Source organism: Rhinopithecus roxellana, chromosome 1, assembly GCF_007565055.1.
Source record: "Rhinopithecus roxellana isolate Shanxi Qingling chromosome 1, ASM756505v1, whole genome shotgun sequence".
Taxonomy (NCBI): Eukaryota; Metazoa; Chordata; class Mammalia; order Primates; family Cercopithecidae; genus Rhinopithecus; species Rhinopithecus roxellana.
The window spans coordinates 45,302,774-45,318,065 of record NC_044549.1 but is presented as its reverse complement, the minus strand read 5'-3'; the positions used below and the strand labels follow the sequence as shown (position 1 = coordinate 45,318,065).

General features: G+C 42.5%; 1 protein-coding gene across 5 annotated transcripts in view; it reads right to left on the bottom strand.

The window, feature by feature from the left end:
* The window catches only part of KALRN (kalirin RhoGEF kinase), a 707,465-nt gene that overhangs the window by 375,727 nt on the left and 316,446 nt on the right, over positions 1 to 15,292 (bottom strand). For all 5 annotated transcript variants that reach the window (XM_030942180.1, XM_030942185.1, XM_030942189.1 and 2 more), the window contains exon 10: positions 4,555 to 4,677. In XM_030942180.1, the coding sequence (XP_030798040.1) occupies positions 4,555 to 4,677 (123 nt within the window). The remainder of the gene's footprint in view (positions 1 to 4,554; positions 4,678 to 15,292) is intronic.

Sequence of the window (15,292 nt, the reverse complement as noted above, 5' to 3'; positions counted from 1 at the left end):
TGCCTCAACCCTTCCCCGTGGGTAGCCATTCCCTCTGTTGAGGGCTTGCTTTTTCTTTCAGAAGGACAAATTTCCAGGATCTGTGACAGATGTAATAGCTCTCTTTCTGCTTTGATTCAAGACAGTTTTTTGAACCTAAATACAGAGAATGGGTGCTCAGAATTCCTTTCTCATTATCAGCCTCAGGTAAAGGAATCCTAAATGATAAGGCTGAAAGAGGTCCCTTCACAGAATCACGACCCTTTAGTTATAAGTTACCCCAGGCTCCTACCCCGCAGCATATATAGCCTTCCTGACCACATCTTATAAACAGCAACCCAAACAAAGAACAAGAGTGTCCATGCTTTGGGCTTTCTGTCATTGCTCTTCTTACTGAAGATCTTTTCAATTCCTGATTAAATCCACTACTCTTCTCCCAATGGCCCTCATCTAATTGAGAGCAGAAGAAGAGAGAAAGAAGAACCCTTTCCTGCCTAGATTACCCCGTTTTCACCACCTAAACATGGCAATCACGCTGTACAGAACAAAGCAGGTCTCAGGCAGGCTGCTACTGACAGCCAACCTGCCTTCATTGTGGTCAGCATTGGTTTTCCTACGTGGACTAACAATCCCAGGATGCTGGGCCGCTCCATCTCCCAGAGTGGGGGTCACGGAATAAGGCAGGATTAATTCCCCAACTACAAGATCCAGCTCTGGAGGCTAATTTCAGGGTAATGGGATGGCTCACAAACCCTAGGTAAAGTGCTCCCTTTGTAGCTCATATCTGCTTTTCTCCTTTCCAGAGCAAACACTCCTCCTAAAAGCATGAGCCTTTTGGAAGTTAGAACTCTTGTCTTCTCTTTCAAAAAAATACAGTCTTATCAGAAAGTAGAGTCAGGGAGGTGTGGATTATGCCAGTGGATTACTCATTGGAAGGGCCAGAGGAAAGCTGTAATCGATGTCAATAAGGGCGGCAACAGCCCCCACCCTCACCCCCTTTGTCTTTGTCCCACACTTTCCATAAGCAAATGGGCACTCAGAAACGAATTTTATGCCCACTTCCTTTACCTCAATCAGGAGGGACAGCATGGAATTAGGATAAGAACATGACTCTGGAATCCAACAGACCGGGGTTTGAATCTCAGCAGAGCCCCTGACAAGCTTGATGACTTGGGCACATGGAAGAACTTTCTAAGCCTCAGTGTTGTCTTCTATACAACAAGGTGAATACTACCTATCACTCAGGATTGGTATAAGATATATAATGGAAACATAAGCTCTCAAAAATGTGCCCATTCTTTCTTTAGCATGAATTTAAATTCATGTGTTTTTGTTGCTGATGGAAAGGCATTGTCCCACGTGAAAGGAGTATCAGGTATCAGCGAGAAGGTGGAGGAACAGTTGGGAAAAATGCGACTGGGATGGCCATGGGTCTTGCTTGGTTGTAACAAAATGCAAAAACTGTGGCCTATAACCAAAACATGGGCCTATAACCAAGGTTGGCATTGCCTCTGAGGCTATATCATGCAGAGGGCAAGGAGGATTGAGCTGGGTCAGAGCTATGGGTGGCTTTGAGGATGTCCTTTCTAAGTGAGGAGTGCTGAGCCATAGGACAGCCCACAGGCAGAAGCACCAAAGCTATGGGATAGCCCTATTCCAACAGACCACCCCACGTACTACAACCCCCACTCTCAGCCGTCAGGGGATACATGTGGCCCTCTCCCATCCTTGGCCCCCTAACAGCCTAGAGAGGAATGACCCAGGATGCATGGCCACTCAGATATTTTGGATCTGTGCTGCATCTTGCCGAAGGTCCTCACTGGCTAGGAGGCTTTCTTTTTTTGTATTGTGGTAAAATATACACAATATAACACTTACAATTTTAACCATTTTAAAGTGTATAATTGGCCGGGCGCGGTGGCTCAAGCCTGTAATTCCAGCACTTTGGGAGGCCGAGACGGGAGGATCACGAGGTCAGGAGATCGAGACCATTCTAGCTAACACGGTGAAACCCTGTCTCTACTAAAAAATACAAAAAACTAGCCGGGCAGGCAAGGTGTCGGGCGCCTGTAGTCCCAGCTACTCCAGAGGCTGAGACAGGAGAATGGCGTAAACCCGGGAGGCGGAGCTTGCAGTGAGCCGAGATCACGCCACTGCACTCCAGCCTGGGCGACAGAGAGAGACTCCGTCTCAAAAAAAAAAAAAAAAAAAAAGTGTATAATTTAGTGGTATTAAGTACATTCACAGTGTTGTGGTGCTACCATCACCATCATCTATCTCTAGAATTCTTCATCTTCATCTTGCAAAACTGAAACTCTGTATCAATTAAACCAGGGATGTCCAATCTTTTGGCTTCCCTGAGCCACACTGGAAGAAGAATTGTCTTGGGCCACACATAAAATATACTAATGATAGCTGATGAGCTAAAAAAATTGCAGAAAAATTCATAATGTTTTAAGGAAGTTTACCAATTTGTGTCGGGCCACATTCAAAGGCATCATGGGCTACATACAGCCTGTGGGCCATGGGCTGGATAAGCTTGCATTAAACAATAGCTCCCTATTCCTCCCTTACCCCCGGCCTCTGACAACCACCATTCTACTTTCCATCTATATGAATTTGACTACTCTAGGTATAAGTAGAATCATAAAATATTTATCCTTTTTGTGAATGACTTATTTCACTTAGCATAATGTCTTCAAGGTTCATCCATGTTGTAGCATATGTTAGAATTCCCTCCCTTTTTAAGTCTAAATAATATTCCATTATATGAATAGACCACATTTTGTTTATCCATGCATCCGTCAATGGACATTGGAGTTGCTTCCACCGTTTGAATATTGTGAACATGGGTATATAAATATCTGTTTGATGGCTGGGCACAGTAGCTCACACCTGTAATCCCTGCACTTTGGGAGGCTGAGGTGGGTGGATCACTTGAGGTCAGGAGTTCGAGACCAGCCTGGCCAACGAGGTGAAACCCCATTTTTACAAAAAAAATACAAAAAATTAGCCAGGTGTGGTGGCAGGCACCTATAATCCTAGCTACTCAGGAGGCTGAGGCAGGAGAATCACTTGAACCCAGGAGATGGAGGTTGCAGTGAGCCATGATCACATTACTGTACTCCAGGCTGGGCAATAGAGCAAGACTATGAGACTATGTCTCAAAAAAAAAAAAAAAAAAAAAGATCTGTTTGACTCCCTGCTTTCAATTCTGTTAGGGATACACCCTGAAGTGGAATTGCTGGATCTATGGTAATTCTATTTTTAATTCTTGAGGACCCTCCACACTGTTTTCCACAGTGGTTGCACCATTTTACACTCTCATCAACAGTGCACAAGGGTTCCATATGAGGCTTTCTTTATCTCACAGGCTGGGTCTAATCCACCCATATTCCCTGGGCTCAGGTCACTGCTGACATGGTCTTTCTGGTTCCTAGAAGGCCTCTCATTTTTCAGCATATGCTTGCAGCTCCCCTAGAGAGGCAGTAACGCTCTATGACTTTCCTGTTCTTGGTCGGTTGTTGACATAACATCTCTTTTTGCATCCATAGCACATAGTCTGTCTGGGGCTGGGAGCCTCCCTGGTTGAGGCCTAGGGCTCTGTACAATGCCCAAAGTGGGGCCCACATTGAGGGCTGTCTGCCTGGTGGGACTGAAGGCAACTCTGGCTAAAGCGGTGATGTGGCAAAACCTAGCTCTGTTATCCTCACTCCTTCAGCAGCACCCACCCCTCCGTCCCATATGAGCACCCTCCCTGCCTTATTCTTCATTATTTTGTTTTACATGGCAGCTGATCACACCTGATAAAATAAATGGAGAGTAGTATTTCATCTTGAAAATGAAAATTCTCAGGACCCATTTGGAAAACTCCCCAATGGAGAAATATAACAGAGTTAGGATAACATTTTTAAGATGAAGGCTCTGAACAAAAACACTTTAAAACAATTATACTATGAGACAAATGGCCAGGGCCTCTCATACAACATCTTTGCGCAAATTCAGAAACGGTGCCCTTTTTGGATCAGGTGTGCAGCTCAGCTAAAAGACTGAACATTATATAAATGGAAGTTTAAATATTGTCCAAATGACACCAAGGCAGGTTCTTTGGGCACATTCAGCCCTATGAGTGCATGGCTGGTGAGCAGGTGTCACCTGTTTCTCCAGGTCCTGGAAAGTATGTGGCTTTGTAAGCAGAGCTGGGACTGATTTTTAGCTCTCACTCACTGGCAGTAACAACCATAAGCAGCAGCCCTGGGGTGATGAGGAATCTAATAATGTCATTCCCTCCCGCCAGCACCACCTTGTGGACAAGGCATTTTTAGATCACACCAGCAGGAAGATTTTTTTGAAAGACCATAAATATGGGCATCTATTTTATCACTCACCTAGAATCCAATAGAAGACAAAGGACTCCTTGCATCAGGCAGGAAGGCAGCCCAGCAGCCACAGGCTATCAACCCAGCATGCCTCACCAAACACCAAAGCCACAGCGCTGGTCTCCCTCATCTAGACACACACACACACACACACACACACACACACACACACACACACACAGAGACAGCATCTCACCTGAGCCACCTCTTCAAAGTCATCATGCCTCTTCTGCAGGGCCCGGGCTCGATGTAGGGACTTTCCAACTCCAGTGTGTTTGCTGAGAAAGGCCTCACCATGGTTTTCAATCCAGTCCAACACCTGGTCAAGAAGGATAACAGCAACTATGACTTCCTACCAGAAGGAAAGACACGTGACAACATGTGCAACTGCTAGAGTCCTAACCACCACCACATCCCATCCCAATTGTAAAGCAGCAGTTCAGGTGGAAATGGTCAATCTGCTGTGAGTCCATGGGATTTCATTACTGTCACTGGCAATATCACAGTCCCACCCTTAACTAAATTCAGCTTATCCTTTTTGATCTCCATATTATCCACCCATTACTTTTTCCATTTTCTTAGTTCATTATTTTAAACAAGCTACACAGACCACCAGGCACAGTTGCACAGTTTAACCCCCTCACCACTTCTACCCAATCACATAAAGATATTGGCAGGAAATTAGGTAGTAGCAGTTTGGGCAGTATCTTGGCCCTCATATTCATCGGTCACTCTGCCATAAGAATGCAAACAGCAATGGCAACCAGTCATGGAGATCCTGCCTTATTGTGCTCCTGGGACGCCCCTTCCTAATCTTGAAAGCAAAGTCCAGGGTAGTCAGTCCCCAGTTGGATGCTCATGATATCCGAACACTAGGACAACAGCCCCCCTCTGGCTTCTTTCCATCTCCCTCCTCCAATCGATACCAACTAACCAAACAAACAAATGTATACATTAAAGTATTTGCATCCTAAGTCCTTTAGTATCTGAGTCTCTTGGGAAGTAGTGGAGACTTTATGTTCTTTCAGGCTAAAGATCTAGTGATTTGGCTTCAATACAGTTTCTTTGGTATTTAGAGACACTGGAACAGAGAAGCCTGGGCAATAGAGGGGTGAGAGAGAGGGGAAGCTAAGAAAGGTGGAAAAGAAGTTTTCCTGAGGGGCACTTGAGAGGCAGGATGGAAATCCCTTAGTAAAAGCTTTGACGTGCAGGGAGGATCAAAGCCTTTAATACCCATTTTGCATTCTTGCAGATGGCCTAACAAAAATGCGTGCATCCCAGAGATCATCTTTTGATCTCTGACAAGTTAGTGCTCAGTAAATCGGGTGACCACAATTAAATCAGAATTACCATATAGACACACCTGTTATAGATCCTGCTAAAACTCAAGTGAGTCCACTCACTGCAATATTAACCATGAACTAAACATTTGATTAATGATGTACTAGCCTTTCCAGATTTTGGAAGAACTTATTGGAAAATGACTTAGATGAACTAGGTCTATTTAAAAAGATGGTTTAACTCATTCCTGTGTCTCAGACAGATTGCCCTGTAGCAAACAGAGGTAGAACCAAATCATTCCATAGACTACAGGCATGGGAGTTCTCTGACATTTGGGATATTTTAATATCTGCAGTGTGCAAAGTGTGAACATTTTCAAAGTCTTTGGTGACAGGATCACAAAGCCCACATTACGATTGTGCTAGTTCAGAGAAAGGTACATATGAATATAAAAATGAGGCTTAACAAATATCCACTTAATGAAGACAGGTGGAGTAATTGTCCATCATCATGAAGAAAAGAAGTGTTTTGTAAATAAAAAATGAATTCATCTAAACATTATCTATGGATATTTTAAACACTTTATAATATATTCTGGCAATATACATATTTTAAGTATTCTGGAGGCACAGCCCTAAAAAGAAATCATGGTAGTGCTGGATTTTTACCTTTTGCAAACACTGAAAGGCAGCACTGAAAGGAACTTTACATGTTCCTCTCTTAGAAGAGCCTACGTTTCTCTAGAATTACTTATGGTGAAACTTCAACCAAAAAAATCAGGAGAGTGTATTTTTACTTGGCTTGCCACAATTAGATATCACAATGATGTACTGTCACGGGATTTACGAGCTTCAGCATGCAAGGTCAAAGGCAAATTCTTTGTAGTCACAAAGTTTCCTGTATATTAGGTGCCAAGTATAGTAAAGTTTTAGGATTTTAAGGCATAAACTTTCATCAGCCCCTTCTGAAAACAAATTGAAGTTTGAGGATAATTTTTTGCATATTAAAGAACTACCAGTGGTCATTTACGAATGTGTTGGAATTTATAACAGATTTTTCAGACCGCAATTTTTTAAATTTAGTTTTGAGCACTTAAGTATGAATTGCTTGTCTCGCAGTGTTTTCATGAGTTTTATTTCATTTTTTATCTCTAGCTTTAAGAAAATTGGTTATTCTGAAGTAAATTGGTTGAAGAGGAATATTTTTCATCTACTAGTTCACCCACATACAGCGTCTGCACTCCCCAGAAATGATTTTACAACTTTTAAATATTTTTTTAAAAGGCAATTTGTTTCCTTTTTCAGTACTTTGCTTTCTTTAAAATGTCAATTTATTTTTAGTTAGTGACACTTAGTTTTACTTAATTGGCTATGCCTTCATCACTTAAAAACCTATTTCTTTCATATTTGAGAAGCTTTTACTTCATTTTAACATAACTTTGATTGCTCTGTGATGTTATAGTGCCATCATTTAGTCCAATTTCTGCCATTAGAATTGAAGCTGTAGGGAAAATACGTGCAATTTCAACGAAAGTTCAGGAGCTACGCAGAAATCAATTTAACAAATCAAAAAGCAAATAATTTAGGAAAGTTAACAAAATTTCTTTAGTAATCCAGACTGAAAAAGTACTCGAGGCTAGATAAACATAGTCAATATATGAAGTATTGTTAAGGATTCTAATTTCTGACTATTTTATTTCAGATGGTTCATTTAGAGCCATCACTGCGTCATACACGTATTTAGACCACACACTGTCTGGACCCTGATTCCATGTCCTCCAACCTTGGGAGTATAATCTGACTTTCCATGCAGATCCTGTGCAGCAGAGAAACATGTTCCTGAGCTGACACCAGCAGTGCCTGACAATTACATTACACACTATAAATTTATATGTGGCTTGAGATTCTGGATATTTGTCAGTTTCTAGTGTGTTCCATTAAGATGAATCAAGTTCCAGAATCTGAACATCACTGGTTAAAGAATAAATTGACTTTCTAGTCAAATCCCGGACCCTACCTAAGTACAAGCACCCATCAAGGTACTCCTTATAATCTCATTCCTGAATAATTTCTCTTCATCTACAAGGCATATTTAAAACACTCCATTACCAATCATAGTCAGGGTATACAGCGTGATAGTCATTCATACCTATCGATGGCTCTGAATTGGTATTTGAGCATTTCTAACTTTGGAGGTTTTATCTTTTTGTTTTCATCTGAGGGGTCCTCAGGCAGCAGAGAAGCATGTGTGGGTATGTAAGTATTCACATATTCAGATATTTATTTAAATAGTCTTATTGTACCACAGTGCCAGGCACTAGAGCAGCTCTGGAGAGCTGGAAGCAGCAGTAAAAAGGCAGGCATTGCCTGATGCTGGGAACTCAGTCTATAGGGGTAACAAGCACTAGACACTAAATCATACAGTTCATCATTGCAAAGGTGAAAAGTACCAACAGCCAAATGCACCTTCTCTGGGGAGTCACAGAAGGTTTCTCAGGAGAAGTGAGGTTTAGCTGAGATCTGAGAGAGAGTAGGGTTTAACCAAATTAGGAATTGAAATGACCAGCATGGCTCGCATAGGGGATAAATAGGAAATGGACCCTGAAAAGGCAGGTACCAGATTGTGGTGAGCCCTGGTGTGCCGAACAGAAGAATCCAGTGTTCATCCTACGAGCCACTGAAGAGCTGCTGCCAGGAGGATAAAGACAGTTTTCATTTCCGGTTAAAAATTATTGTTCTGACTGACTAGGTACAGTGGTTTATGCCTATAATCCTATCCCTTTGGGAGGCAGAGGCAGGTGGATTGCTTGAACCTAGGAATTTGAGATAAGCCTTGGTAACATGGCAAAACTCTGTTTCTACAAAAAATACAAAAAAATTAGCCAGGCGTGGTGGTACACACCTGCAGCCCCAGCTATGTAGGAGGCTGAGGAGGGAGGATCCCCTGAGCCTAAGAGTTCCAGGCTGAAGTGAGCTGTGATATCACCATTCCAACCCGGGCAACAGAGTGAGACCTTATCTCAAATATATGTGTGTGTGTGTATATGAGTATGTGTGTGTGTATAAATATATATATAGCTCTGACTGCTTTGTGGAGGATCAACTGGAGAAGGCAAGTGTAGAGAAGGGAAAACAGGAGGCAGAAATTCTGACAAGAGGTGATGGTGACTCATGCAAGGCCAATGGCAGTGTCTATAGATAGAAAGATTGGGGGGAAAGAATTGCCAGGACTTGGTAATTGGCTATGGGGGAGATGCAGAGGCAGGTGGTAAGCCTGACCCCCAGGGGCATGTCTTGAATAGCTGAGTGGAAGGTAGAACTAGTCACTGGTACGGGACTGAATGAGTTATGAGGGGTAGCACAGACATAACGTATTATTTTTCTTACGATTTTTTTCCCTTTCTATGCTCATACTCTTGTTCTGAGAATGACTACGGAAAGAGATACTCATGGGCATAAGTGACAGTGATTTGTGCCCCTGAACTTGAATGGGAAATAGTACTCAATAATGGTTGTCAATCAGATTCTGGGAAAGATGTGCCTTTAGTTTCAAAGAAGTAATTTATACACTAAAGCTAAAAAATAAATTATAAATTGTTAATCTACCTAAATCCCAATAATAAAAGTTAGGAATGCCAAATCCATTCTAAAAACATAACTTCAACCTAAGTGTCCATCAGTGGATGACTAGATAAAGAAAATGTGGTATATATTGACAATGGAATACTATTCAACCATAAAAAAGAATGAAATCATGTCTTCTGCAGCAACATGGATGAAACTGGAGGCCATTATCTTGAGTAAAACAAGTCAGGCACAGAAAGACAAATATCACATGTTCTCACTTATATGTGGAAGATAAATAATGCAGATGCATGGATGCAGAGTGTGGAGTGCTAGACAATGGACACTGGAAAGGGAGAGGGGGTGGGTGATGAGAAATTATTAATGAGTACAAAGTATGTTATTTGGGTGATGGATACCCTAAAAGTTCTGACTTTACCACTATGCAATCTATGTATATAACAAAATTATACTTGGACCCCGTACATTTATACAAATAAAAATAAATAAATAAATAAATAAATAAAGGCATACCCTCAGACTTAAATGAAATTAACCCATGATTTCTCAAAAGGGCTTTTTACTGGGGTATACTTTTTGAGCAGCCCCTTACCTTGACATACAAAGTCCCCTATGCCTGGCCCTACCCCCTCTTAACCCCACCTCTAGTGAGTTCCTGCCTCACCCCCAAACACCCTAAAAGCTGCCTCTCATCTCCTAAGTTTTGCTCTGTTTTCCCCATCACTCTCCATATCCTTTCCTCTTGTGTACCCACTTCCCAGGCTACCTCCCACTTATCCTTTAAGCTCTACTCCAAAATCATTGGCTATGGAAAGCCTTAACTCCTTAATAACCCATCCAGGCTGAAGCGGGTGTTTCTCTTCTCTTATTCTGTTCAAACCACAATTATTGCCCACAGGCCTGTCTCTCACATTAGACTCCAACCTCTTTGTACTCCCAGGACACAGTGTAGTACTCAACACAGAGTGGCTGCTTAATACATGTTTAATTGAACTGAACTCAAACTGACCCCTCTAACGCAGAACTTTGGAGTGAATGTCTCCTGCTCTACACTCCCACTGTAACTCTCAGTCTGCACTCTAAGTTATCTCTGTGCATCTCTACCTTCTCCATTGCCCCACTTGGCAGGTAGTTAGTTCCTAGAGGGATGTAAAGAGTACAGGTTTTTCACCATTTGTATGCTACCCTTCCCTCTCCTCTACCACACAGCATCCTTGCCTGCATCTTGCACTCAGAATATACACAATGACTGATTATAGCCATGAACTGCCAAGTGCATGTGGCCGAGGTCCCTGCCTTGCTTGTCTTGAGAGGAATTTTGCCATCCCATTCAGGAATGCCATCATTAGGGATAACAGTGCAGGTGAGCCCAGGCTCCTTGCCACTACAGCAGGCAGGCAGTCTTGTAACAACTTGTAAAGATCTTCTTTTCTCCGTCTTGACTCTTCAACCAGAAAGCAGTCTTTTCCAAGAACAGTCTTTTCCAAAAGAGATGCTCACATCCTCGACTAGATTTGAAAGCTAACCTAACAGCCATTATGCATAATTCCCTAATCACCCCCTTTCTTCCTCATCTAATTGTGTTTATTCCAACCAGCATACAATCAAGATGCAATGCTTTTCAGGAGACAGTCTTTTCTAACTGCCAAGGAGAAGGGAAAATGTTCTGTTCTTTTTTTTTTTTTTTTTTTTTTTTTTGAGATGAAGTCTCTCTCTGTTGCCCAAGCTGGAGTGCAGTGGCATGAGCTTGGCTCACTGCAGCCTCTGCCTCTCAGGTTCAAGCGATTCTCCTGCCTCAGCCTCCTGAGTAGCTGGGATTATAGGTACATACCACCATGCCTGGGTAATTTTTTGTATTTTCAGTAGAGACGGTGTTTTGCCATGTTGGCCAGGCTGGTCTTGAACTCCTGACCTCAGGTGATCCACCTGCCTCGGCCTCCCAAAGTGCTGGAATTATAGGTGTGAGCCACCATGCCCGGCTGGAAAACGTCCTTTTGAAGAGAATTATTAACAAACAATCTTTGTATGGTGGCAATGAATGCATCTGAGCTCATGAGAAACCACTCTGGTCTTAAGGACTTTGTAAGTACCATTCCATGTGCCAAAATCTCTTCTTCTTCTTCTTTTTTTTGGAGACAGAGTCTCACTCTGTCACTCAGGCTGGAGTATAATGGTGCAATCTTGGCTCACTGCAACCTCCAACTACTGGGTTCAAGCGATTCTCATGCCTCAGCCTCCTGAATAGCTAGGACCACAGGCACACACCACAACACCCAGCTAATGTTACTGCATTTTGGTAGAGACAGGGTTTTACCATGTTGCCCAGGCTGGTCTTGAACTCCTGAGATCAGGCAATCTGCTCACCTCAGCCTCCCAAAGTGCTAGTATTAGAGGCATGAGCCACAGTGCCCAGTCCGAGAACCTCTTGTTAAACACGTCCTCACTGCTCATTCATTCAGCTCTCCACTTACTCATCACCAGTTATTGCCATATGACACATGGCATACTTGCTTGGTTTGGGTGTTGTTTTATTTCCACCCCCTGACCGTAAGCTCTATGTAAACAGGGGGTTCATTTGATTTGCTGCTGTGTTCTTCTCAGAGTATTTGCTGAATAAATGGGTAAATGAATAACGAATATAATTTGAAAACTTCATGTGTGGGAAGGACAAAATCCATGAAAAGAAATGGAGATGTTTTGCAAATGTATGCGGAATCAGAATCTCACCTCTCTGATCCCTCACCTGGTTCTCTCTGATAAGTCATCTTATTTGAAATAGATTATTCAGCTTGTGTCATAATTTGATCCACAGGATAAAACAAGAAGATGTTGATGTTTTAAGTAAACTAAAGATTTCTCCTCTCTTAATTTCTACCTCTCAGCCCTCAGCCTCCCACATTTAGAAAGCCATTATTCTGAAGTAAATGAAGGATCATTTATATGCCATCAGGCATCTACAAGACATTTTGTTCTGTTAAAAGTTCAAGTACACACAGTGTGAAGAGCACTCAGGAGAGTCTACCACATCATTATTTCTGTCTCTTCACACAGCACACTGAGCACTAGTTCTGAAGGGGAGCAGCTCCTAGGCTGCCTGTACCACCCAGCTCCCCATCGGCTGCAACTGGAGAGCATGCAGGCACCACTTGAAATGCCCAATTACCAGCAACTCATTTTCCGTCCCCTCTTTGGAACAAGTATGATCAAAATAAATTTCTTGCTATGGCAGGAGAAGCCATCATTCTTCTGAGAGGGCTCAGCGGAAACTCATTAGCAGGTGTACGGACTGTGCTTCCACTGAGAGCTGCAATCCTGTCTCCTGGCAGACCCGATGTTGGGTAGAAGCCAGCTGAGGGTCCAGAGACCCAAAGTCTCAGCTGCCCCTAACCTTGGGCCTCTCCAGCCCCAGCCCACCTATACCCGTCCCCTCCCAGCACAGTGGAGCCTGGGTCCTCCTACCTCCCTGAGAGAACCTCCTCTGCCTGGTGCCTTGCTGTCTGTTTCTGGAGGCACTATACTTTTTAACACTAAGGCTTCAAACTCTTGCCAGCAGTTTTGAACTTTAGAATGCTTAAGAATCACCTGGGGTTCTTTTTAAATTATAGGCTCCACCTCATTCCCAAATTCTGAATCAAGAAATGTAGAATAGGGCCTGATAATCTGTTTTTAAAAAGCCCTCCACTCTGCCCAGATGATTTTAATGCAGGGGTCCAAGGACCACACCTTGAAAAATACAGTTACATATTTATATGTGATGCCTCCCTCATTTTCTGTAACAAATGGAAAATAATTTTTAGTGATTTTTTTTTTCCCATAAAAGCTCCCAAACCTACACTTTCCCCATTACCCTTGTTCATGCTCTACGGCCACATACCATGCCTATGGTTTCCAGTCTCCCCTCACCCCAACTCAGCCCCTAAACTGGCACTAGATTTCCTCAAACCTCTACTCTGATGACATGTCTCCTCTGCACAGAATCCTTCAACAGCATCTCATCAATAATCATGTGTGAGTTCTTTATCCTTTAGCCTAGTATTCAAGGTACCAGAATTAGCATGTTGAGATCAAGGACATGCTAAGGATAGGGATTGTCAGAAAAAAGGTACCCTGGATGGTGACTATCTTATCACTTGTTAATATAACTATAAAAAAGGAATTGAGGACATTAAACATGTTAAAAATTGCTGTGGATCAATAAAGCCCTGAGGTTCAGTATCTCCTGGCAAGAGACTTCTCACTGCCTCCCCAGGCTTCATCAGCCTCCTACCCCTGCCAGATGAGATGCCCACATGCCCATCGTGGAAGGACCACTTTTCAGTCAGGACAGAGTTTGCATTCATAAAATCAAAATAAATACCAAACTAAATACCAAGGGAGAAGCCCATGGTGGGGAAGGGAAGAGAGGCAAGAAGGAAAGTAGGGCAGAGAACAGAGTGGCTGGGGTATAGTATGGGAAGTGGGGAACCAGGAAGAAGAGGTACTAGGAGCCCATGAGGTTCCAGGCAGGAAGCGTGTGAGCATGCAAGAGGCAAGCCTTTAGCTCATTCCCCAGCCCTGCAGAGACTATGGAACACATGGAGAGGACTAGAACCGATAGTCTTCTGTACTAGCCTCCTGCCACAGGGAAAGGGATGGAGTGCTTCCTCTAAGATCAGGGACACTAAAAAAGCAGATGGGAATGTTTTCCTCCCTCTCTTCATTTCAATCAGAAAGCAACCCTGACAAGCAGGAGCCTCCCTCTCAATCTGCACCAACTCAGCAGAGTCTCAACCTTGTGCTCTTTCTGGGCATACACTCTTTCCAAATAATCACCCATTATCTACTTGAAAAATATCTGAATGATTTGATTATCACCATAAAAAAATTTATTTGAGAACTTTAAAACTGCTAATATGACCATGGGCAGATGGATATTATTCAAGATACATGCTGTAAATAATAGCATCAGTAATGCTAAGTTAACGTAATTATAACTGTGAAAAATAAATGAGAATGGGTAGTGTCTGTTTTGGGGACATTTGTGTTAGTAATAAATAGCTATAGAGAAAGCATATGGAAAAGGGCTTTTGTTCTCCATTTGCTTGGTAGATGTTCCTCCATCCCTTTATTTTGAGCCTATGTGTACCTCTGCATGTGAGATGGGTCTCCTGAATACAGCAAACTGATGTGTCTTGACTCTTTATCCAATTTGCCAGTCTGTGTCTTTTAATTGGACCATTTAGTCCATTTACATTTTAGGTTAATATTGTTATGTGTGAACTTGATCCTGTCATTTTGATATTAGCTGGTTATTCTGCTCGTTAGTTGATGTAGTTTCTTCCTAGCATTGATGATCTTTACATTTTGGCATGTTTTTGCAATGGCTGGTACCTGTTGTTCCTTTCCATGTTTAGTGCTTCCTTCAGGGTCTCTTGTAGGGCAGGCCTGGTGGTGACAAAATCTCTAAGCATTTGCTTGTCTGTAAAGGATTTTATTTCTCCTTCACTTATGAAACTTAGTTTGGCTGGATATGAAATTCTGGGTTTAAAATTCTTTTCTTTAAGAATGTTGAATATTGGCCCCTACTCTCTTCTGGCTTGTAGAGTTTCTGCCGAGAGATCTGCTGTTAGCCTGATGGGCTTCCCTTTGTGGGTAACCTGACCTTTCTCTCTGGCTGCCCTTAACATTTTTTCCTTCATTTCAACTTTGGTGAATCTGACAATTATGTGTCTTGGAGTTGCTCTTCTCGAGGAGTATCTTTGTGGCAATCTCTGTATTTCCTGAATTTGAATGTTGGCCTGCCCTACTAGGTTGGGGAAGTTCTCCTGGATGATATCCTGAAGAGTGTTTTCCAGCTTGGTTCCATTTTCCCCCTCACTTTCAGGCACATCAATCAGACGTAGATTTGGTCTTTTCACATAATCCCATATTTCTTGGAGGCTTTGTTCATTTCTTTTTCCTCTTTTTTCTCTAGACTTCTCTTCTCACTTCATTTCATTCATTTGATCTTCAATCATTGATACTCTTTCTTCCAGTTGATCGAGTCAGTTACTGAAGCTTGTGCATTTGTCACGTATTTCTCGTGTCATG